General features: G+C 40.1%; 1 protein-coding gene across 1 annotated transcript; it reads right to left on the reverse strand.

Moving 5' to 3' along the window:
* Window positions 1-9,183: 9,183 nt before the first annotated feature.
* On the reverse strand, window positions 9,184-9,543 carry LOC148848820 (uncharacterized). The gene has a single exon (XM_088951365.1). The coding sequence runs from the start codon at window positions 9,541-9,543 to the stop codon at window positions 9,184-9,186; it is 360 nt and encodes a 119-aa protein (XP_088807491.1).
* Window positions 9,544-24,524: the final 14,981 nt, after the last annotated feature.

Consider the following 24,524-nt stretch of genomic DNA (forward strand, 5'->3'; position numbering starts at 1 on the left):
AGTGCTAGACTCAGAATCCTGGGGAGTCTTTCATAGATTATGCCTATTGGTGGTGTGAAATGGCATCCGAACTACAACACCTCATGCCCAATGAAGAAATGGATAGGCTTTTTGTCAAAACTTTGAAAGATACCTACCATACTTTGTTGGTTGCACAACTGCCTAAAGACTTAAGTGAAGTGGTGAAAGGAGTTGTTAGAATCGAAGAATCTCTTAGGCATGGATAGATTAACCCATTGATGGTTGGAGTAGGGGAAACCACCTCTAAGACAAAGAAGTTCAGAACCAAGCATCAAGGAAGGAGTGAAGTACAGTTCATATTTGGCCACCCAATTAGCTTTGCAGCCACAACTTCAACCAATCGTTCTTTCGGGGTGCCTACTTCAGTGAGTCCACAATCATGCCAACAGCAGCGTATCCCAAGGGTACAACAAATTCTCTAAACAGAAAATGAGTTGTCCCCACTTCCTTGTTCATACTCTCAGTTGTTACCTGCCTTGTTGAATGATGGATATTTAGAGTTGCCAGAAGAGAGACATCCCTTGGTGCATAAACCAAAGCATTACAATGAGAATGCCTATTGCGACTATCATAGAAGCCCAGGGCATGACACTGACAATTTCCATCATCTCAATATTGCAGTTCAGAAGCTAATTGATCAAGGTCTGATTGCATTTCTTGAGCCTCAAGAGTCATCTCTGAACTAAGTCCTCCCTTTCGTTAGCATATTTTGAATGTCCTCTTTGGTCAGTTTTGAGTATCATCTATAATGTCAAGCCAATTGCATGAATTTGAATGTAATCTCTGAGACAGAGGGGTCAATGCTCTCTACCCTATCTCCAACCATCGAGAGTTTCCTTTTGTTATTGCATCTTGTTTGCTATTCTCTCTTCTTTGCCATTTCAAGGCATTTTGAACTACGCTTGGCCTGATTCCTTTCAAAGGGGTACATAGAGCAGCCTGATGAGAATAAAAATTATCATATTTTTATTCCTAAATATACATATTTTACAATTAATTAGTACTTAATTGGACTCATTATTCTTGTATTTCGATTCAGGGCATAAAAGAAGGCGTCAGGAGAAAAACAAGGCTAATCAGGTAATTTTGCACAATTTCAGTGCCGCATAGTAATCTGGGCATAACTCTCCCATCCAGACTTCGATTGAGATGGTTCAAGATGTATTGGAAAGATAAGGAAAAACTCAATAACTTTTATGTTTTGAGTTTTGATAGATTCGGGCTGAATAAAAGCCAAAATTGGGCCCAAAGTTTGAGCAAATTCGTAGGGAAGCTCAGTTCGCAGCAGAAGCCCAATTTGTTGAAGAAGCCCAATACGAGTACAAGAATAAGGAAACTACAAACTATCAGATTTAATTTTTTGATGTAATTCTAGAAAGATAAAGGAGATTGAGATTACTAGATGAGAGATAGGATAGGATTAGATCTAAAAGGAATTAGGACTTTCTATTTTTGAGAAAAACTCCAAAAAGGAGTTGGAAACAGCCCCTCCTCCTAAAGCTATATAAAAGGGGGGCAGACTAGCACCAAGGTATCAATAAATCTTTGGAGCAATCAAGGAGAAATCCTCTAGGAAAGCTTCAGCCTTCAAGAAGGTAGTCAGCAATGTAGGAGAAAAAGAAGGCGGCGGCAAGGAGAAGACAAGCTCATCGATCTCAACCTCAAGGGCGACATTATGAGTTCTTTCTTATACCTTGTTTGTTTAAATTCCTTTATCATGAACTAGTTTATTTAATAGTTAGGGCTATGGAAAGCCTAATCATGACCATGGATTGATTTTTATTTAATTCAATCAAGTTGTTTTTATTTTCATATTGTCTATGAGTTATTATGCATAATGCGATTAGGAGTTTGGCCACCTCTTAGTTGATTTGGTTTATGTGTGAATTGAATGGTATATAGGAATATATATATATATACATGATTCATCTGATGATACAGGTTTTTCATAGAACTTAATGCACTTTCTATCTCGAGAACTTTAGTCGAGGAATCGAAGGATTACTTGATAGAAGTAGGTTTGATATATCCTGGGAGGGAATACTAAATAAATTAGGAAAAACTTCAGCTTATGATAATAACAAATTATCTTGGTTAATTTAATAAATTGATGTTCATTGGAATGGTTAGGTGGATTAATAGTCCTAGCGCTTTCAATTAGATCGTTGCAAGTTCAGTCACTGATTGCCCTTGTTTTTATTTCTTTTTCTATCTTTAATTTTTAGTAGTTAAATTTGTTAGATCCAAAATTTAGTTGTCCAAATAATCAAAGGGAAACTATAGTTTTAGTACTTATTTTGTTAAATCCTCGTGGGAACGATATTTTTATACTACTTGATAACTAGTGCATTTGCTAGGGTTATATAATTATAGCTATCAAGTTTTTGGCACCGTTGTCAGGGATTTAATCCTAAAATAATATTAGAACTTGTTAACCTTTGTTAATTTGGATTTTACTCTTTATTTAATGTATTCAAATTCTTGTTGTGTTCAGATTAGTTAGTGTATGACACGCACTAGAGCCGAAGAACTAGCAAAATTCAACCCTAAAATAGAGAGAACCCTTCGCATACTGCAAAGAGCCAACAAAAGTAAAGAGAGAGAGAGAGGGTTGAAGGAAGCGAACCAGCAGAAGAAGTTGAGGAAGAGATGTCAGATGAAGCAAATTGAACTCTTTTGGATTATGCTTGTCCAACAATTGTTGGGGCTACTTCTAGCCTTTGCAAGCCAACGATTCAAGCCAATAATTTCGAGATCAAGTCTACGATTATACAAATGATCCAAATGAGTATTCAGTTTAGTGGGTTACTGAGTGATGATCCTAATGCACATATCGTTAACTTCCTAAAAATATGCGACACATTCAAGCATAATGGAGTTAGCGATGATGTTATTAGGCTTAGACTTTTTCCATTCTCATTACATGCTAGAGCTAAGGATTGGCTTAACTCACTCCCTATAGGAAGTATCACTACTTGGAATGATTTGACTCAAAAATTATTGGCTAAGTATTTTCCTCCCTCTAAAACAGCAAAATTGATCAATGATATCACTACTTTTGTTCAACTAGAGATGGAATCTTTGTATGAGGTGTCATAACGATTTAAAGTGATGCTTAAGAAGTGTCCTCACCATGGAATACCAGTTTGGCGTCAAATTCAAACTTTTTATAATGGTATTATTCCATCTAATTGCTCTATTATTGATGCAGCTACAGGAGGCACAATCATAAGGAAAACTCCAGAGGAAGCCTATGATCTAGTGGAAGAGATGGTATCAAATAGCTACCAATGGAATAATGACCTAGTTGATCGAAGGGGAGTGCATCATCTAGATTCTTTTTCAGCTTTATCTGCTCAGCTTGCTACTTTGAATAAAAAATTAGACAATCTTAGTGTTGCAGCAATAAATATGTCATCTTGTAATCCATGTGATCTTTGTGGCCAATTGGGACATAGAAATTCTGATTGTCAGGTAGGTAATCCTTTTGCTTCACATGAAAGTGCTAATTTTGTTTCTCATGGTGGCAGGCCAAATTTCAACCCTTGTTCGAATACATACAATCCAGGGTGGAGGAGTCATCCAAAATTTTTATGGGATAACAATCAACAAAAAGCACCCATGGGATTTCAACAACAGCTGCCTCCGCAAGAGAAGAAGGGAAACTTACTTAGAGGACATGATTTCTAAGTTCATTAATACTGCTGAAGCAAAGTTCCAAGATCACGAAAAGAGATTCTTAAATCAAGAGGCATCTATTAAGAACTTAGAAGTTCAAGTGGGGCAGATTGTGAGCATGCTATCAGAAAGAAGAGAGGGATGATTGAATAGCAATACAAAGAAGAATCCAAGGGAGCAGGTGAACGCCATTGCCTTGAGAAGTGGAAAGACTATTGGGGAGATTAATGATGATGATCAAAAAGTTGAGGTAGATGATTCACAAATGGAGACCAAAGGGAGTACACCTAAACTCAATTTAGATGCTATTAAACTTCCTCTCCCCTACCCTAAAAGAGTTTTGAAAGCTAACCTAAAAAGGTGAACTAGAATATATTCCCGAAATTGAGAAGACAAAACACCTAAGGAGGCTTGACAATTGATCTCCAACATGGCTGAGAACTCTCAACAATTTGGAGCAAGAACAGATGGAACTATCAGACGTGTTAATGAGGTAAGCTATTTTAATCTGGAAAGTCAAATTTATGATCTAATTGCTTTGGTTCGTCAATTGACTGCAGAGCAATTAAAAATGACTACGGTTTGTGGCATACGCTCAATTCCTGGGCATCCTACGGATATGTGCCCATCATTGCAAGATGATTCAATGCAACAAGTCAATGCCGTAGGAGGATTTCTTGGCCAATCTCAATGCAAATATGATCCCCATTCTAACTATTACAATCCTGGGTGGAGGGATCATCCCAATCTGAGCTATGGAAATCAAGGAGGGCCACAGAAATTCCAGCCTCAAGCTTTTAATAGATAACCTCCAATTCTAGCACTTAACCAAGTCCAAAATCAACCCTCAAGTTCAGGTATGTCTTTAGATGAGATAGTTAAGGCTCTAGAGACTAACACTTAACAATTCCAACAGGAAACAAGGGCCAACATCCAGAACTTAGGGAACCAAATCAGTCAACTTACTACTTCTATTAGCAAGTTGGAGGCAGAAATTTCTGGAAAACTACTATCACAGACGATGGTCAATCCCAAGGAGAGTGCTAGTGCAATGGTGCTAAGAAGTAGGAAGGAATTGCAGTCACAGCTTGCATCGCCAAGGAAAGTGGATGAAGAGCAGAAAGAAGAGGAAGAACAAGATCCACCTGAGAGTTCCAATAAGGAAATTTTTGAAGAAGAAGATATGAATGAGGATCTCAAATTGAGTGCACAATTGGATATGAAGGAAGAGTTAGATTCGTCCTGTGTGCATTCCATTTTTTCTATAGATATTAATGACTCTTTAGTGCAGCAAACTTTTGAACTAGATGATGAAGACACACTGAAAGTTGCATTTAACAATGGGCCTGATCAATTACAACAAGCAGAAAAGGAGTTTGTGTTGAATCCTGAATTGCAAAATTCGACTTTTGAGTTGGAATCTTTTAAAACTATAACTCTTAGTTTACCTCCAGCTCACACAAAACTTCTTTCATCTATTTTGCAGGCCCCTATTCCAAATTAGAACCCACCCATGATGGATGAAAGAGAAGCACACCGAAAGCTACGACCACGAGAGTTAGAGGATCCATGATAGGGAAGTTGTTTTTCCTTTTTCTTTTTGTTTTTACATTTCTAGTTTAGTTTTTCTGCCCTTTCTTTGCATTTAACCTCACATTGGGAAAAATGTAAGTTTTAAGTGTGGGGGAGGGGATTTAGGTTAGAATTTAGATTGCGTTTTAAAATGCACCTACTAGCTAGAAATTCAAACGGTAGGATGGAGCATAAGTGCACCTACTAACCAAGTAATCCAAAAGTTAGATGGAGCATAAAATGCACTCACTTTTTCGGAGGAGATAAAAAGAAAATAAAAAGAGAGAGAAGATAAAAAGGTTTTACCTGATTTACTACCAGGTTTGCAGTAGCAAAAATTAGATTGATTGATGAATGAGTCGTGTATGACTTGGTTGTGTTGATTTAATGGTTCACAATATTTAACCTAGAATAATTTTGGAAAAAGATGAAGGAGAGTTGAGTTTAAAAAATTGGTAGGATAGTTAGTTTGTCCTTGTTTTATTTTTGTTTGAATTTTGTCTTGCCTGAGGACGGGCAAGGTTTAAGTGTAGGGGGATTTGATGGGAATAAAAAATATCATATTTTTATCCCCAAATATTCATTCTTTTACATTAAATTAGCACTTAATTGGACTCATTATTCTTGTATTTCGATTCAGGGCAAGCAAGAAGGCGACAGGAGGAAAACAAGGCTAATCGGACGATTTTGCACAGTTTCGGCACCATTCACTAATCTGAGCATAACTCTCAAACCCGGACCCGATTGGGGTGATTCAAGATGCACCAGAAAGATAAGGGAGAACTCCATAATTTCATATTCTGGGATTTGACAGATTCGGTCTGCATTGAGGTCAAAATCGGGCCCGAAGTCGAAGCAAATTCGTAGAGAAGCCCAGCCCACAGCTAAAGCCCAATTCGCAGAAGAGCCTTGTAGTAGCCCAATTTATTGAAGAAGCCCAACTCGAATTCAAGAATAAAGAGTCCCATCAGATTTAAATTTCAAATGTAATTCTAGAGGGATTAGAGGATTGAGATTACTAGATAAGAGAGATTATTAGATAAGAGATAGGACAAGATTAGATCAAAACTGATTAGACTTTCTATTTTTGAGGATAATCTCCTAAGAGGATTTGGAGAGAGCCCCTCCTCCTAAAGCTATATAAAGGGGGGGGGGGTGGCGGACCAGCTTTAGGCATCAATCAAGAAATCAATCAATCAAGCAAGCAAGCAGTCCATCCATCTTGGAAGCAAAGCAAGAAGGAGATGACAACTATGAGCGGCTAAGCTTTTCTTTTCTGATTCAAAGGGGATTGTTGATTATATTGTGTCATCATGAGGTTATGTGTTTAATTTAATTTCTTGCTTTTAATTCAAGTATTCGTTGATTCTTGTGTACGTTCTTATGGAAGTTAATGTTGATTAGTCTGATAAATTAATTAATGTTGATCTTCCTACTGCTATCTATAATTCGATGATCCATAATTGTCACGAGTAGTGGTACAAGTAGCAATTAGGTTAATATCTTTTTGGGTCAATTGTTTGTGACAGCCTTTGACCAATGTATTGGCATGTTTTAACCTAAAGGGAATCAACGGAACAAGATTGGATAATTGCAGCTATCTCAATTATTTTTATTTTGGTTTAACTATTTTCACGGAGGTTATTGCTATCATTAATTGATATGGAATGCTATTGTGACCAGTCGGTCAATGATAAGTGTTGATTGAATGCTGGGTTTGGTCAACTAAATTAGGAAAACACGAGGTTTATTATGGCTATCCTAATAAATCCTAAGGTTAAATGCTTGAATTGCAAGACTACTGATTTTTTTCCTATGATCGATGACCAATTGACTCAATTCGAACCCTTGGATCAGAGTTAGTAAGACTGAATATTCCTTGTTAGTTGTTATTTGCTCTTTTGTTATTTTAGAATTTTAATTATTCAAATTTCCCACTCTTTAAATTGCGCATTCGACTGAGAAATTAATTACTGGCTCCCTGTGGGATTTGACCCGGTACCACTGTTACTACAATTTTGTTGTAAGGTGGGATTAGAATTAATTTTGAGGGCTTCGACAACCCGTCATTCATCCATTGCATCATCTTCAAAATCTTCTTCTACCTTACTAACTTGAAGGGTCAACTTTCCTTCATACACATCAACCAATGCTTCGACAACCCTTCTACCAATTCGAAGGGTCAACTTTCCTTCATACACATCAACCAATGCTTTCCCTGTGTTTAGAAACGGTTTGCCAAGGATCAAGGTGCAATCACGATCCTCCTCAAAATCAAGCACAACAAAGTCCACAGGAAATATAAACTTGTCCACTTTCACGAGTACATCCTCAACCATGCCATGGGGCTTCTTGATGGAATGATCCGCCAGTTGCAAGGTCATCGAGGTAGGTTTCACTTTTCCTAAACCAAGTTTCCTGAAAATAGACAAAGTTATCAAATTAATGCTAGCACCTAAATCACACAAACACTTAGGAAACTCAATGCTACCAACAACACATGGAATTGTAAAACTCCCTGGGTCTTTTAATTTGGTAGGCATCTTGCTGGTGATGATTGAACTGCACTTTTTAGTCAATGGGATAGTTTGGTCATCCTCCCATCTCCTCTTATTATTGATGATCTCCTTCAAATATTTAACATATTGGGGCATTTGGGCAAGAGCCTCTGCAAAAGGAATATTGATTTGTAGCTTCTTAAAAATATCCAAAAATTTGGAAAATTACTGTTCAGTCTGCTACTTCTTCAGTCTTTGAGGAAAAGGGATTCGTGTGACATAGGGTGAAGGTTGGGCATTAGAGTGGTTCTCCTTGTCACCTTGTTTCCCCTCTGACTTATCACTGGTTTCTTCATCATGGATTTTAGCATTGGTTGATGAAGGACTCTCATCATTTGTGTCTGTCCTCTTACTTTGCACATCTTGCTTTGGCTCCAGCACTTTCCCACTCCTTAGTGAAATTGCTTTGAGCTGCTCCCTTGGATTAGTCCCAGTATTGCTTGGTAGATTACCTTGGTTCCTAGCCAAAACAACATTGGCTAGTTGCCCTATCTACACCTTCAAGTTGTGAATTGAAGATGAATGGATCTTTGCAATTTGGTCAAATTTAGCTTCCATCCTTCTCTGTGCCTCATTCCGGTTGCTCATCTTGCTACTCATCATGGCCATGAATTTATCCAGCTTGGCTTCAAAAGAAGCTAATTTATCTTGTTGAGGATGTGGCTGGAATCTTGGTGGTCCTTGCTGTCTAGGCATGTTGTTGGATTGGAAACTAGAACTGCTAGCATTGTTGTTATTGCTACTCGATGAAAAATTGGGGTGATTTCTCCACCCTGGATTATATGTGTTGGAGTATGGATTGTTGATCTGCCTTCCTTGGAATTGATTCCCCCCAAAGTTGCATTGCTCCATAAAATTTCCACTTGCAAAATTAAAATTTCCAACACAACAGTCAGAACTAACATGGCCTATACCATTACAATACTCACAAATTGGTTGCATAGAATTGTTGATGGCGTTGACCTGCATGTTCATGGTTCTCAATTGCTTGATCAAGGTTGAAATTTGAGCCTGCAAGAATGCTATGGAGTCTACTTCTGATTTGCCTCCCTGTCTAGGTGGATTTAGCTGCTTGGCTGGCCACAAACAGTTATTAGCTACCATTTCCTCTAAGAGATCAAAAGCAACATCTATAGTTTTGCTCATCAAAGAACCTCCTACAGCAGCATCAATAGTATCTCTAGTAGTGCGAGTAGCTCCATTGTAGAAGGTCTGAATCAAAAGTCCCTTAGGTGGGCCATGGTGAGGGCAGTGATTCATTCTCAAAATGCTGAAAAGTAGTGATGTCTTTGATGATCATTGCGGTTTTAGCTGGGGGAAAATACTTAGCCAAGAAAGCCTGTGCCAGCTGTGTTCATATGGTTATGGAATTTGCTGGTAGATAATTTAACCACGCTTTAGCTTTATCCTTCAATGTGAAAGAGAAAAGCCTCAGCCTAATAGCATCATCTGAAACTCCATTGTATTTGAAGGTATCACAAATTTCCAAGAAATTTGCAATGTGAGCATTAGGATCTTCAATGCCCATGCCATAAAATTGCACACTTGATTGGATCATTTGGAGTAGAGCTGGCTTGATCTCAAAGTTATTGGCATTGATGTTCAACCTTGCAATACTCTGTTGTTCACCATGCAGTGCAAGCATAGCAAAATCTCTAAGAGTTCTCTCATTATCATGTCGATCTGCTTGGTTACCTCCATTATCCTCCACCATCTCGGGTTGTGAACTTCGAATTCTCTACATACACCGAAACAGTACCAAAAGAAAGAATGCAAACAAACAAAACTAGCAAAAACTAATAAAGAACTGTGCTTTAAATCAAGAGAAACTAAATTAATTATGGTGTTAAATAAAATTCATTCCCCGGCAACGATGCCAAAAACTTGACCATTATCTGCAAGAGTACGGAGTTGTGCAAATAATATAGTAAGGAGTGCAGAATCGTTCCCACGAGGAATGAAGTATTTAGCCACCTATTAATTTCTTCTCAACTTGTTTAAAGCAATAATCAATTGGGTTGCGAATTAAGGAATTTAAACTAGCACTACTGATTAAGGAAATTAAAAGACAAAAGCAAGAACTTGAATAAAATCAATAACAAAGCTGCTAGGGATTAATCCTATCACAATCATCAAGATTCAATACAAATAAAATCTCACGAGGGTTGTTATATTCCAAGGTGTTTCCTAAAAGCACTAGTCAATCTTTCTCAAGAGTCGATTAGTTAAACCTATGTTCAATTAAATGGGATTACAATTGATGAATTCTCATTCTCCCAATTGAAATCCTCTTGAAGGGATGAGATATCCATCGTATGGATGCCCGAATCTTGTGGACTAGAATGGGCAAATTTCAAAAATTTCTCTCCATCCTACTGGAAATCGTATTCCCTATTTTAGAAAAATCATATTTTTCAATGATCAATCTCGAACCAAGAACCAAACCAGATCTGAACAAAAATAGTAGGAGAGGGGATATACCTGATACGAAGAAATAATATCTCCCAATGGAAGTGTTCATGCCCAAGGAAGGAACCAAAAACTGCCCCCGCTGAAGATGGCGTTGTGTAGGATGGAGTAGAATCAGTAGCATTCTTCACAAGAACTGGATCCTTCGCAAGAATCAGCTGGACGGCACGTGAGCACTTCTTCTAATCAGTCCTTTCACAAAGAACTGATATCAATATCTGATCTTGATCACTCCCACTGGGAACAGGAGATCAAACTGGCAGATATGGCGGCGGTAGGAAGGAGGCGACAAGAGAGATTTAGCGCAGTGATGCTGAATTCTCTCTTCTGTGATTTCAGCTCTGAAGAGGAAGTGAATATGTTTCATCTAAAGGCTGGAGCCCCCTCCTCATTTTATAAACTTAAAGGGATCAGCTCCTAATCCCGTTAGGAGTTGCTGATCCAAATAATATTTGGATCAGAATTCCCTTTAAATGATAAGGGTAAACCCTTATCTTATCTGCAGATAAGATCAGCTCCCTCCTAATCCTATTAGGAGGTTTCTAGATCTGAATCACATTCAGATCTGGACTCTCTAAGTGGATAGGTTTAAGACCCAATCCTATCTGCTAATCTAATCTTAGAATTCACCCCTTATTTAGCTGATCAAATCAGCCCAGTTCGAAATGGGCTTTAAGCCCAATAAGGTTATGTACTCACTTATCCTCCAAACTGCTGCCTAATTGGGCTTCCTTGTATGGCGTGGGACCCAAACATTGATTTACACATCAGCCACATGGGTTCAGCCCAGCCTTTGTTACAAGGCCTGGCCGAATACGCTGTTATGGATAGTGCCCCCCCTAAAACCCATCACATGGGCTCTATGGGCCCAACACTTACCCTAAGTGGTCCCTGGGCCAAGCCACATTGTAACACCCAAGGACTGTGGGCAGATGCAAGATTAGCACATCAAGTATTACCCTTAATGGTCTTACACTTAACCTCTCAGCCCATAATGATCAAACACTACCTGACAAGAAAGGACCTCTCCCTCGGCTGCAAGGAACAGTGCTACACTCTCTGCGGACATGGATCCTAGGAATTAAAACCTTTTGCAAATAATTAGAAACTGTAATATATATATACTTTTATATCTCATATAAAATATATTTTGCAAACAAATCTCAACGATTGAAATCGGCTGCCGACAGTCTTGGTTTCCATCAGAGAGAGTGCATCCCCGATCATTACCTTTGTCGGACAAAGGGGCTGATCCTGTCACTATGGTCACCCACTCAGATGAATTCTCATATTGTCCCAACATACCCAGGTTTTGACCCCCACTAAAGATCTCACTGATTGGCATATCAAAGACAACCCAATCTGACACGTAGTGCAGTATCATAATCGAGTCTAGGGGTCAGGTGTAACTTTCCAGTTTTGCCCATCAATCTCCAAGGTCCAGGGCAATACTGAAAATCTGGTCCGGTTCAAAGATTCAATTAATCCTACACTGCATGTGCCTTGGGTCTCACCCTGGCGGGTGAGACAGGCCACCCCAACATTTGGCAGCACACCAGTGTCAGCATTAGTAGGATAAATCTCCCCAGACTTATCCAACGGTTGTGAACATTCTAAACTAACATGAGTCTCATAAGTGTCCTGTTTAAGAGTATCACATAGAAATACACCATAGGAACATGAATCAAATATGGACTTTATTCATCTACAATAAATTCATAATGTACATCATTCTGATTTGAGCTAAGGGCATACAACTGTCTAACAACTTCCACTTGCACTTAGGTCCAATCTGGTGCAAGCTGGAGTCCTATACTTTCCACGTGTTTCTCAAACACTTTTTGTGTCAGTGTCTTAGTCAATGTGTCTGCCACATTCTCCGTTGACGCTACCTCTTAACATCAACCTCCCGTTGTCACACAACAGCAGAATGGGTGATGTACCGAATTCCAAATTCAGGAATGAACACCTTCATTCATAAGGCAACCTCACTTACGGCAATGTGTTCGGCTTGGGTTGTGGACTGTTAATTTGCTACTTAGGACCCCTGTTTGCTGACATTCAGGAAACAACACACGATCTTATCGTGAAAACATACCCAAATGTAGAATTTTGATCATCTAGATTTGACCGAAATCAGTATCAGTATACCCCTAGATGTCTAGTGAGCTACCATCGAATACCATACAAAACTCTTTTATCTTTCGAAGGTACTTAAGTATGTTTTTCACAGCAGTCCAGTGCTCCTGCCCTGGGTTGGCCTGAAATCTGCTTACCACACTCACTGCCTGAGCAATGTCAGGACGAGTGCACAGCATGGCATACATGATGCTTTCTACGGTTGAGGCATATGGAACATCCTTCATGCCCGCAATCTCCTCAGAGGTCTTGGGAGACATCTTCTTGGAGAGAGTGACTCCATGTCTGAAAGGAACATTTCCCTTCTTGGACTTCTCCATGCTATATCTCTTGATAATTTTGTCAATGTAAGCAGATTGGAATAATCCTATTATCCGCTGTGAAAGCTACACTTTCACCATAGTTAACATTCCTATATCATAACCAATGAGTAGAATGTCATCTACATACAGAACCAAGAATATAACCTTGTCCCCACTGGTCTTCCTGTAAACACAGGGCTCATCCGGATTCTGCTTAAAGTGAAACGTTTTGATAGTAGAGTCAAATCGGATATTCTAACTCCTAGAAGCTTTTTTAAGTCCATATATGGATCTATTTAGTTTACATACCATGTGTTCCTAACCCGCAACGATGAAGCCTTGCGGTTGCTGCATATAGATATCTTCAGTAAGATCTCCATTCAGGAATGCAGTTTTGACATCCATTTGCCAAATCTCGTAGTCATGGTATGTTTCTATAGCTAGTAGGATCCTAATGGATTTAAGCATGGCCACAGGCAAAAAGGTTTCTCATAATCGATGCCCTCTTTCTGAGTGTACCCTTTCGCCACCAGATGAGCTTTGTAGGTCTCAACCCTGCCATCGGGGCCCTTCTTCCTCTTGTAAATCCATTTGCAACCAATTGCTTTTACCCCAGGGGGCGGATCTACTAAAGTTCAGACTCCATTGGTCTCCATTTAGTCCATCTCAGCTCTCATGGCATCTACCCACTTAAGGGAGTCAATGTCCAACGAAGCTTCCGCATAAGTCACGGGATCCTCCTCACTAGTCCGGGCTTCCACCAGGTAACTATCCTGGTCATAACCAAAACGGACTGGTGGCCTGGATACCCAAGTAGATCTTCTAGGTTGGTCACTACCTGGAACTTGTGGGAAACTTGTGGGAAACTTGTGGGACTCCTCCCACTACTTCCGAGCTCTCCTCATCAAGAACAATTTCCTGATGATGATTGTCTAGGATGTAATCATTTTCCAAGAATTGTGCATTTCGACTACAGAACACCTTCTGATCACTTGGGTCATAGAATAGGTAACCCACAGAGTCTTTTGGGTAGCCTACAAATAGGCAACGGCTGGTCTTGGATTCCAATTTGTTCGGACTCGTTCTTTTAACGTGTGTCGGACAACCCAAAATCTTCAAGTGTCGTACACTTGGTTTCTTTCCAGTCCAAAGCTCGTAGGGAGTCTTCAGAATTGATTTGGTTGGAACCCAGTTCAGCACGTATAGTCTCCAATGTGCATCCCCAAAAGGATGTGAATAACTTTGAATGAACGAGAAGTGACTGGACCATATCCAATAAGGTCTTATTCCTCCTCTCTGAAACATCGTTAAGTTGCGGTGTAGTAGGATGAGCCAACTATGATACTATCTCGTTGACCTTCAAGTAGTCCCTGAATTTGTCAGAGAGATACTCGCCACCTCGATCTGATCAAAGGGACTTAATTTCTCTCCCTAACTGTTTCTCGACCTCTTGTCTAAACTTTTTGAACTTTTCCAAGGATTCAGACTTATGTCTCATTAGGTACACGTAACCATAACGAGAATAATCATCGATAAATGTAATAAAGTTCACGTGCTGGTTACGAGTCCTAACACTCAGGGGACCACACACATCAATATGTATAAGGTCAAGCATGCCTGTACATCTTTCAGGCTTACCGTTAAATGGCCTCTTTGTCATCTTACCCTAAAGACAAGGCTCACAAGTGGGAAGATCTTCTACAGTTAGAAAATCCAAAGGACCATCCTTTACCAGTCTTTTGATTCGGTCAATACCAATATGGCCAAGTCGGTAATGCCACAGGCATGTGGGATTAACTGTGTCGCGTACTCTTTTCTTGGGGTTATCGGCCGATGTAGTTTCGGATAAGTTAGTTTCTAGAGAAGGATGTAGAAAATAGAGACCGTTCTCCAGTTCTCCGTATGCGATGAATCTGTTGTTTCTTTTAATAGTAATCGTATTACTGAAAAAGACAGAATATCCATCCGCACACAGTTTTGAGACAGAAATCAAATTTCTTCTTCGGTTTTGCACAAAAAGACAATCTTTGAGTACAATGGATCCTTCTCTAAAAAATAAATCTATAGTTCCTATCACCGTAGCTGGAACACTTGCAGAAGTCCCCAAGTAGAGTGTCACTTCACCCTCATTCAGCCTTCTGCTTACCTTGAACCCCTGCAGTGAGTTACACGCTGAGTTGAAGCCCGAGAGTCAATACACCAAGACGCAGAAGCCACCAATAAATTGGTTTCTATGACACATGATTCAAAATTACCTTTCTTGGATTCTAGGTATTGAGGACAATTGCTCTTCCAGTGGCCGGTCTGTTTGCAGAATTGACACGCATCTGATGCCCTGTCTTTCTTCTACTTCTTAGGTTTGGCAACTTTCTTCTGAGGCTTCTTTTCCTTCGTCTTTTTCTTGCCCGATTTGCTAGCTTCAGCAAGCATAGCCATAGGCTCATTCTTCTTAATTAAATCCTCGGCCCTCTGCAACATGTTGCTGAGTTCCTGGATGCTGACACTCAGCTTGTTCATATTGTAATTCATTATGAATGGGTTGAAGGAAGGAGGCAAAGAGTTAAGGATGACATCCACTTGCATGCCAAGATCTAGCCGGGATCCAAGGGCTTCAATCTCATTGATATAACCCATCATCCGAAGACAATGGTCATAAACCTGTTGCCCCTTGGACAATTGAGCGGTCATGAACTGTTTCAAGACCTTCTGCTGAGTAGAACGATTCTGCTCTTCGTACATTGTCTTTAAACTATCCATTATGTCCTTGGCTAGTTCGATCTGATCGAACTACCTCTGTATCGGATTGTCTAGGGAGGCAATGACATAGCAGCGGGCTAGGGAGTTTTTATGCTCCCAATATTGGAATTCCCTCCTTCTGTCCTCAGAAACCCTATCGCTTGGATGCTCCGGGGCAGGATTTTTTACTACCTTATCCAATTTTTTAGATGTTGAGACCAGCATAAGGTTGTTAGACAGTTTTGTATGCCCATAGCTTCAATCCAATTTGATGTACTTTTGATATTTAGTGAAAATAAATAAAGTGCATGTTTGATTCATGTTGATTGGTATAATTTAGTGTAAGACCCTAAAATTGGACACTTATTGAGACTCATGTTAGTTTTAAATGTTCACAGCCATTGGATAAGTCAAGGGAGATTTATCCTGCCAAGGCTAATACTGGTGTGCCACCAAGTGTTGGGATGGCCTGTCTTGGCCACCAGGGTAAGACCCAATGCACATGCAGTATGGGATTACTCGAATCCTTGAACTGGACCATATTTCCAGTATTGCCCTGGACCTTGGAGACAGATGGGCAAAAACTGGAAAGTTATACTTGACCCCTAGACTCGATTATGACACTTCACTAGGTATCGGACCAGGCTGTCTTTGATATGCCAATCAGTGAGATCCTTAGTGGGGGTCATAACCTGGGCATGTTGGGGTAGTCTAATAATTCATCTGAGTGGGTGGTCATAGTGACAGGATCAGCCCCTTTGTCGGACAATGGTAATGATCGGGAATGCACTCTCACTGATGGAAACCAAACTACCAGCAGTTGATTTCAATTGTTGGAATTTTGTTTTGAAAAATTTATATATGATATATATATATACATAAGGTTTTGAAATATTTGCAAATGGTTTTAATTCCTGGGATCCATGTGAGTAGAGAGTGCGGCATTGTTCCTTGCAGCCGAGGGAGAGGTTCTCTCTTGCCGAGTAATGCTTGATCATTAAGAGATGAGAGGTTAAGTGTAAGGCCATTTAGGATAGTACCTGATGGACTAATCTTGCACCTGCCCACAGTCCCTGGGTTTTGATAAGATGGCTTGGCCCAGGGGCCACTTAATGTAAGTGTTGGGCCCATAGGGTCCATGCGATGGGCTCAAGGGTTTACTGAGCTTTTCAGTGAATTCGGCTGGGCCTTGTAATAAAGGCTAGGCCGAACCCATGTGGCTGGTGTGTAGATCAATGCTTGGGTCCCATGCCATACAAAGAAGCCCAACTGGGCAGCAGATTGGAAACTACTTAAGCACTGAGCACTTAATGGGCCAAAAGCCCATTTCGAGCTGGGCTGATATGATCACCCATCTATGGGGCGGATCTGGGATTAAAGTTAGGAAAAGGATTGGACCTTTAACCCTATCCACTATGGGAGAACAAATTCAAATCAGATTTGAATCTGGTAACCTCCTGATAAGATCAGGAGTAAGCTAATCTAATTTGCAGATAGGATTAAGATCATCCCCTATCCAAATACTGATTTGGATTGGGATAACTCCAAATTAGGAGGTTTCTTAATCAAGAAGAAAAGAGGAGAAACCCTAAGAGATCATAATCAAATTTCAAACCTAGGGTTTTGTGCAAGAAATTATCCTACGAATAGCGATTAGATCTCATACACACTCCAGAGAGAAGAGAAGCAATTTCAGCCATCTTCACTTCAGGAGTTCTCCTCCAGCTTCCACCATTCATTCTTACAAGATTTGATCTTTGAAGAAGAAAGAAATCAAGAAATTGGTTCTTGACATCAGTTTTGCAAAAAAGACTAAAAAGATTTGGTGCTCTGAGTTTCCAGTGCATTCTTGCGAAGGATTCAGTGTACGACGTACTCTACTGGTTCCAGTCCACATACAGTTGTATCATCTTCAGCAGGAGCAGATCTTGGTGTCCTCTTTGGGCGTGAACACCAACTTTGGGAGATACTGCTTCTCCGGATCAGGTATAATTCCTCCCTTCCCTTTTGGTTCAGATCTAGTGCGATTATGGACACCAACTTTGGGAGATACTGCTTCTCCGGATCAGGTATAATTCCTTCCTTCCCTTTTGGTTCAGATCTAGTTCGATTATGGTACAAGTAGGATCCTTGAATATTGTATTCTAAATCTAGGGAATACGATTCTCAGTTGGGAGAAGGTAGGAAAATTTTTGAAATTCGCTCACCCATTCCGCAATCTTTATGGTATCCATTAGATGGATCCTACCTTTCTTTCAGTGGTATCAGAGCCATAGGTTCGAATCTTGAACCAAAAGAAAATCAGATCTGAACCTGCACAAATGGATAGAAGATGTTCTGCCAAGTTTTGCGAAGATTATTTTCTTTATTTCAAGAAACTGTTTCTTGTTAAGGGCGATTGATCTGAAACTAATTTCTGTTAAATCCAAAATTTATTTAGAACTATTCTTTATTTATTTTTGATTTAATGGATTGTTCAAACCTGGAGATCACAGTGCAAATTTGGCGTAAATGGTCTGCACAACCTTCTTTTTTTTATTATTATTATACATTCAACTCGGTCTGTAAATAATTTTTTTTTGTTTTCTAGACTGAATGTATAGTTTTTTTATCAAGAATGTAATTAATTAATAGAAATAGGATTTTTTCTTTTTTATTTTATTGATTGAAGAAGAAGGAAGAAGAAGGCGGCGTTGGAGATTTGCAGATGGAGAGATCGCTTTCTGCGATTTGCAGTTTGTGAAACTGCAACCCGAGTGATTAACCTTTGTTTTGCAAGTGGTGCGAATAGTCCATATTTGATTTGTGATTGTTTAAAATCCAAATTAATAATTTCAGATCTTTCATGAATTAATTCTTGAATTGAAAGTCAGTTTCGGACAATTTCAGACTAGATTGGACCAAAACTGTTTGGACCGAATCTAGGGTTCGAAGGGGACTGTTTTCAGTCCATTTTTCTCACACTTGCTGTTCCAAATCAGATGTTCAATGAAAGGGATTAATTCGGCCCACCTATAAAGCCCAGTTTTAAAGGTTAAAACTGCAAAAGCCCACTCTTGTGAGAAACGTTGTATGGGCCGAACTGCTAACTGCGATTCAACCCATATACCTAGTTGACATTAATTGTTAAAGTTAGGGATTTTAAATGGGTTGTTCGATGGACTTTACAGTAGTTAATTGATTGGATCAATTCTTCCTTTACATGTGATGTTTGGATGTTGGATGTGCTATGATCATGGGCCATAAACACTTGGCCCATGATGACTCGTTAGTGACTCTTGCGCACACCATGGCTGAATGCACATCATTGCCATGGTGTCCCATAAGGACATTGGATGACCCCGCCTTACTTGGTGGGCCCCACAATCCTAAAAAGGGATGCATACGAAAACCCTAGCCGATTAAGGCCCACCAGAAATCTGACTTTATGAAAGTCAGTGGCAGCCACTCTAGTTTGACCTAAAATTAGAACTAGGGCATAATTTTGTTCCCTCCCACAAATATGAGTGCATGTGATAGGGAGATCCATATGATGGACTCTCTAAAGGCCTTCCGTCATTAGCACAATGATGGGTCCTTCAGTAATGAGGTAACACACCATAAAATTGGGCTATCCATTTGCTGTTGGATCTGTCAGAGTGTTTCATAAGATGATAGGGCGTCAAAGACCGATGGGGGAGGGGCTTCACCAAAAAATGGGAACTCTCTCACGGTACCTAGGCGTAACCTAAATATGATGGGTGAACACTCACTGGACAGAAAGGCTTACTTGAAAATGGCTCTGAACCTTGTCTAACAGAGGCCAAAGGGAAACTCATTTGATGAGTGGATATGATCTGTCACAGAAAGGTGGTGGGGTTATGCAGCTGAAACAGTTGGCTTCGCGCACCCTATGTGATTTCCCACATTTCCAGAGACATTTCGCCGTCTCTGTCACTAAGAAAGGAGGGAAATCTCAGAGATGAACAAATGGGAATGAAACATAGATTAAAAACCATATCTATGTAGGTAACATGAATCAAACTAAGGTTGTGGACTAACGTCTTTGTTGTTTTATTAGTAAATGACAAACGGTTAATTCGTAAAGCTTCTAGATGATAACAAGCTTAAGGGCCCAATCTATGCCGACTGGTACAGAGCGTCTGGGTGATAGGGCTTCTGAGGCCCGTAGGAGGGACTATCAAGATTGGGAGGATAAGAACTCCCTAGCCCGCTGCTTTGTCATTGCCTCACTGGACAACTCAATACAGAGGCAGTTCGATTAGATCAAACTAGCCAATGACATATTGGATAGTCTAAAGACAATGTATGAAGAGCAGAACCGTTCTACTCGACAGAAGGTCCTGAAACTGTTCATGACCGCACAGATGTCCAAAGAGAATAAAGTTCATGACCATTATATTCAGATGATGGGCTACATTAACGAACTCGAAGCCCTTGGATCCAAGCTAGATCTTGGCATGCAAGTGGATGCCATCCTAAATTCTTTGCCATCTTCCTTCAATGCATTAACAATGAACTACAATATGAACAAGCTGAATGTCAGCATCCAGGATCTCAGCAATATGTTGCAGAGGGCTGAGGATCTACTCAAGAAGGATGAGCCTGTGGTTATGCTTGCTGAAGCTAACAAATCGGGCAAGAAAAAGAGAAAGGCAAAGAAAGCCCCAGTAGAAAGCTGCCAAGCCTAAGAAGTAGAAGAAGAACAAGGCATCTGATGTCTGTCACTTCTGCAAGCAGACCGGCCACTAGAAGAGGAACTGTCCTGCCTACCTGGAATCTAAGAAAGGTAACATCAAAACTTGTTTCATAGTGACTAATATGTTAGTTACTTCTTTGTCCTGGTGTGTTGACTCTGGGGCTTCAACTCATGCGTGTAACTCACTGCAGGGATTCAAAGTTAGCAAAAGATTGAGTGAAGGCGAAGTGACACTATTCTTGGGAACGACTGCAAGTGTTGCAACTGCGGCAATAGGAACCGTAGAATTAGTCTTTAGAGATGGAATGCTTGTATTTAAAGATTGTCTTTATGTACAGAACTTGAGAAGAAATTTAGTTTCAGTTTCTAAACTGTATGCTGATGGATATACTATTTATTTTAGTAATGTGATTACTGTTAAACGGAACAACAAATTCATCGCATGCGGGGAACTGGAGAACGGTCTCCATGTTCTACATCCTTCTCTAGAAACTAACCTAACCAAAACTACATCGGTCAAAAATCCCAAGAAAAGGATTCGTGATACAGTAAGTCCCACGTGCCTATAGCATTACTTACTTGGCCATATCGGTGTTGACCGAATCACAAGACTGGTAAAGGATGGTCCTTTGGATTTTCTAACCATAGAAAATCTTCCCACTTGTGAGCCTTGCCTCCAAGGTAAGATGACTAAGTGGCTAATTGACGGTAAGCCTAAAAGATGTGTAGGCACACTTGACCTAATACACACTGATGTATATGGTCCCCTGAGTATTAGGACACGGAACCAACACGTGTATTTCATCACCTTTATAGATGATTTTTCATGATATGGTTACGTATGCCTAATGAGACACAAGCCATAATCCTTTAAAAAGTTCAAAGAGTTCAAACAGGAAGTCAAGAAACAGTTAGGGAGAGTATCTCTCCCTTTGATAGGATCGATGTGGCGAGTATCTCTCTAACGAATTCAGGGACTACTTGAAGGTCAACAGGATAGTGTCACAATTAACTCCTCCTGCTACATGATGAGACCAAAATGAACCCTAATTTTATCCCCTAATATTCACTCTTTTACATTTATTTAGCACTTAAATGGACTCATTACTCTTGTATTTCGATTCAGGGCAATAAAGAAGGCAATTGGAAGAAAACAGGACAAATCGGGTGATTTTGCACAGTTTCGGCGACAGTCAGTAATCTGGGCGTAACTCTCAATTCCGTACACCGAATTGGACAATTCAAGAAGCATTAGAAAGAAGAAAGGAAGGTCCACAACTTTTATGTTTTGGATTTTGACAGATTCGAACCGCATCGAGTAAGAAAACGAGCCCAAAGTCGGAGCAAGTTCGCAGCCAGGCCCATTTCACAACTTAAACCCAACTCGCAGAAGTAGCTTGAAGCAGCCCAACTCGAATTCAAGAGTTAAGAGTCCGAATTTCGAATGTAATCTCCAAGGAGAGAGTTTTATCAGATCTAAATTCTTGAATATAATCCTAGAGAGATAAGAAGATTGAGATTAGAGCATTAGATAAGAGATAGGATAGGATTAGTTCAAGATAAGATCAAAACTCCCTAAGGATAAGATGATCTCCTAGAAGGAGTTGGAAAACAGCCCTCTCCTTTGGCTATATAAAGAGGGGGGCGAACCAGCTCTAGAAATCACTCAATCATCCAGCAATCAAGCATCAAGCAACTCAAGAAGATCAGTTCGGCCATGGAGAAGCAAAGCATGGAAATTGCACAGATCATGAGCAGCTAAGCTTCTTTTTCTGGTTCAAGGGGGGAGGTTCGATTGTGTCATTGTGAGGTTCTGTAGTTACTTTATTTTCTTTCTTTTCAATTCAAGTATTCATTGGTTCTTTTGCACATTTTTATTGGATGTTAATGTTAATTAGTCTGACAAACTGAATTAATGTTGATTTTCCTACTGCTATCCATGATTTCGGTGATTCGTAATTGTCACGAATAATGGTACAAGTAGCAATTAGGTTGTTATCTTTTTGGGTCAATTGTTCGTGACAGCCTTTGACCAATGTTTTAACATGGTTCAACCTAAAAGAATCGATGGAACAAAATTCAGTAATTGTAGCTATCTCAATTATTGTTATTTTGGTTTAACTGTTTTCACAAATCTTAATGCTATCACTGTTTAACATGGAACGCTATCGTACCCAGTTGAGTGGTGATAAGTGTTGATCGAATGCTGGGTTTGGTCAACTGAATTAGGAAAACACAAGGTTTATTATGGCTATCCTAATAAATCTAAGGTTAAATGCTTGAATTGCAAGAATGCTGAATTGTACTTAGGATCGATGGCCAATCGATTCAACCCGAACCCTTGAACCAGAATTCGGTAAGACTGATTTTATCTTGTTTGTTTAGTTAATTTTAGTTATTTAATATTCCCACACAATTACTTTGTCCATTCGGCTAAGAGATTACTGATTTTCTCCCTGTGGGATTCGACCTAGAACCACTTTTACTGCAAATATTTTATTGTGGGACTAGTACTAATTTTGAGGGCTTCGACAAACCCATCAAAATTTTGGCGCCGTTGCCGGGGAGCAACTTTAATTTCTTAGCTATTACCTTCCTCTTGTTAACCTCTTTTGTTTTATGACTCATGCTTCTCAACGAGGTGAACTTGAGTACAATCCCGAAATTGAGAGGACCACCCGTCGTTTAAGAAAGGAGGCGAAGCAAAGGAAGGATCGTTCACCAAAGAAGGTGAATTCAGATTGTGACCTTCCCATCTTCGAAGAAGTAGAAAGAATGGCTGACAGAGAGAGAACATTAAGGGAGTTGGCTGCACCAATTATGAACCAACAACCTTTATGCATCACGTACCCCACTCTTGAGGTAGCCTTTAAACTCAAATCTGGTTTGATTCAATTATTACCTCTGTTTCATGGTTTCCCAGGTGAGGACCCTCACAAACATCTAAAGGATTTTCATGTCGTCTGTTCAAGCATGAAACCCCACGGTATGACCGAGGACCAGGTAAAACTCATAGCCTTTCCATTTACTTTAAGAGATAAAGCAAAGGATTGGTTGTATACTCTTCCTCCCGGTTCAATATGCACATGGGATGAGATGAATAGGATATTCTTAGATAAATATTTTCCTGCATCCCGGGCTGCAAATATAAGAAAAGAAATATGTGGAGTTTGGCAATTTGGTGGTGAGACACTATACGAATATTGGGAAAGATTTAAACAACTTGTTGCTAGCTGTCCACATCACCAAATACCCGAACAACTGTTAATCCAATACTTCTATGAAGGGCTGTAGCCCATGGATAGAAGTATGGTCGATGCAGCCAGTGGAGGAGCCTTGGTGAACAAGACACCCGAAGCGGCCAGGGAGTTAGTCTCCAACATGGCCGAAAATTTACAACAGTTCGGTGCAAGGACAGACGGTACCATTAGACGGGTTAATGAGGTAAGCCATGTAAATTTAGAAAATCAGATTTCTGACCTAACTGCTTTGGTAAGACAATTTGCTGCAGGACAAGTACAAACTGCCAGGGTGTGTGGTATCTGTTCGATTCCTGGCCATCCTACGGACATGTGTCCATCATTGCAAGATGGTTCGATGCAGCAAGTCAATGCCGTAGAAGGATTCCCGGGCCAGCCCCAACGAAAGTATGATCCCTACTCCAATTATTACAATCCGGGGTGGAGAGATCACCCAAACCTATGCTACGGAAACCAAGGAGGACAGCAGCAATACCAGCCCCATTTTTTCAGTCGACAGCCCCAGTTTTCAACACCCATCACAGCGCAAGGCCAACCCTCGAATTCAGGTATGTCATTAGAAGATATAGTTAAGGCTCTAGCTACTAATACTCAGCAATTTCAACAGGAAACAAGAGCCAGCATTCAGAATTTGGGGAACCAAATCAGCCAACTTGCCACTGCCGTTAGCAAGATGGAGGTGCAGAGCTCCGGGAAACTACCATCACAAACGGTAGTCAACCCCAAGGAGAATGTAAGTGCAGTGGTGCTGAGAAGCGGGAAGGAACTGCAGCTAGAACCTACCTCACCAAGGAAGGTGGATAAAAGACAAGAAGAAGACAAGGTGCAGGACTCAAGAGTTAGAGAGAAGGTTTCAACCATGATCAAGAGGACCTTACCAGAAAAACATGCTGATCCAGGTATGTTCACCCTACCTTGTGTGATTGGCAATAAGAAAATCGAGTATGCCATGCTAGACTTAGGTGCATCTATCAACGTCATGCCATACTCGATTTACTATGCTTTGAGATTAGGTCCTTTAAGGGAAACTAAAGCTGTTATCCAATTAGCTGATCGTTCTAACGCCTTCCCATAAGGGATTGTTGAGAAT

Source organism: Nelumbo lutea, chromosome 6, assembly GCF_056320005.1.
Source record: "Nelumbo lutea isolate HS-2025 chromosome 6, American lotus-T2T, whole genome shotgun sequence".
Lineage (NCBI taxonomy): Eukaryota > Viridiplantae > Streptophyta > Magnoliopsida > Proteales > Nelumbonaceae > Nelumbo > Nelumbo lutea.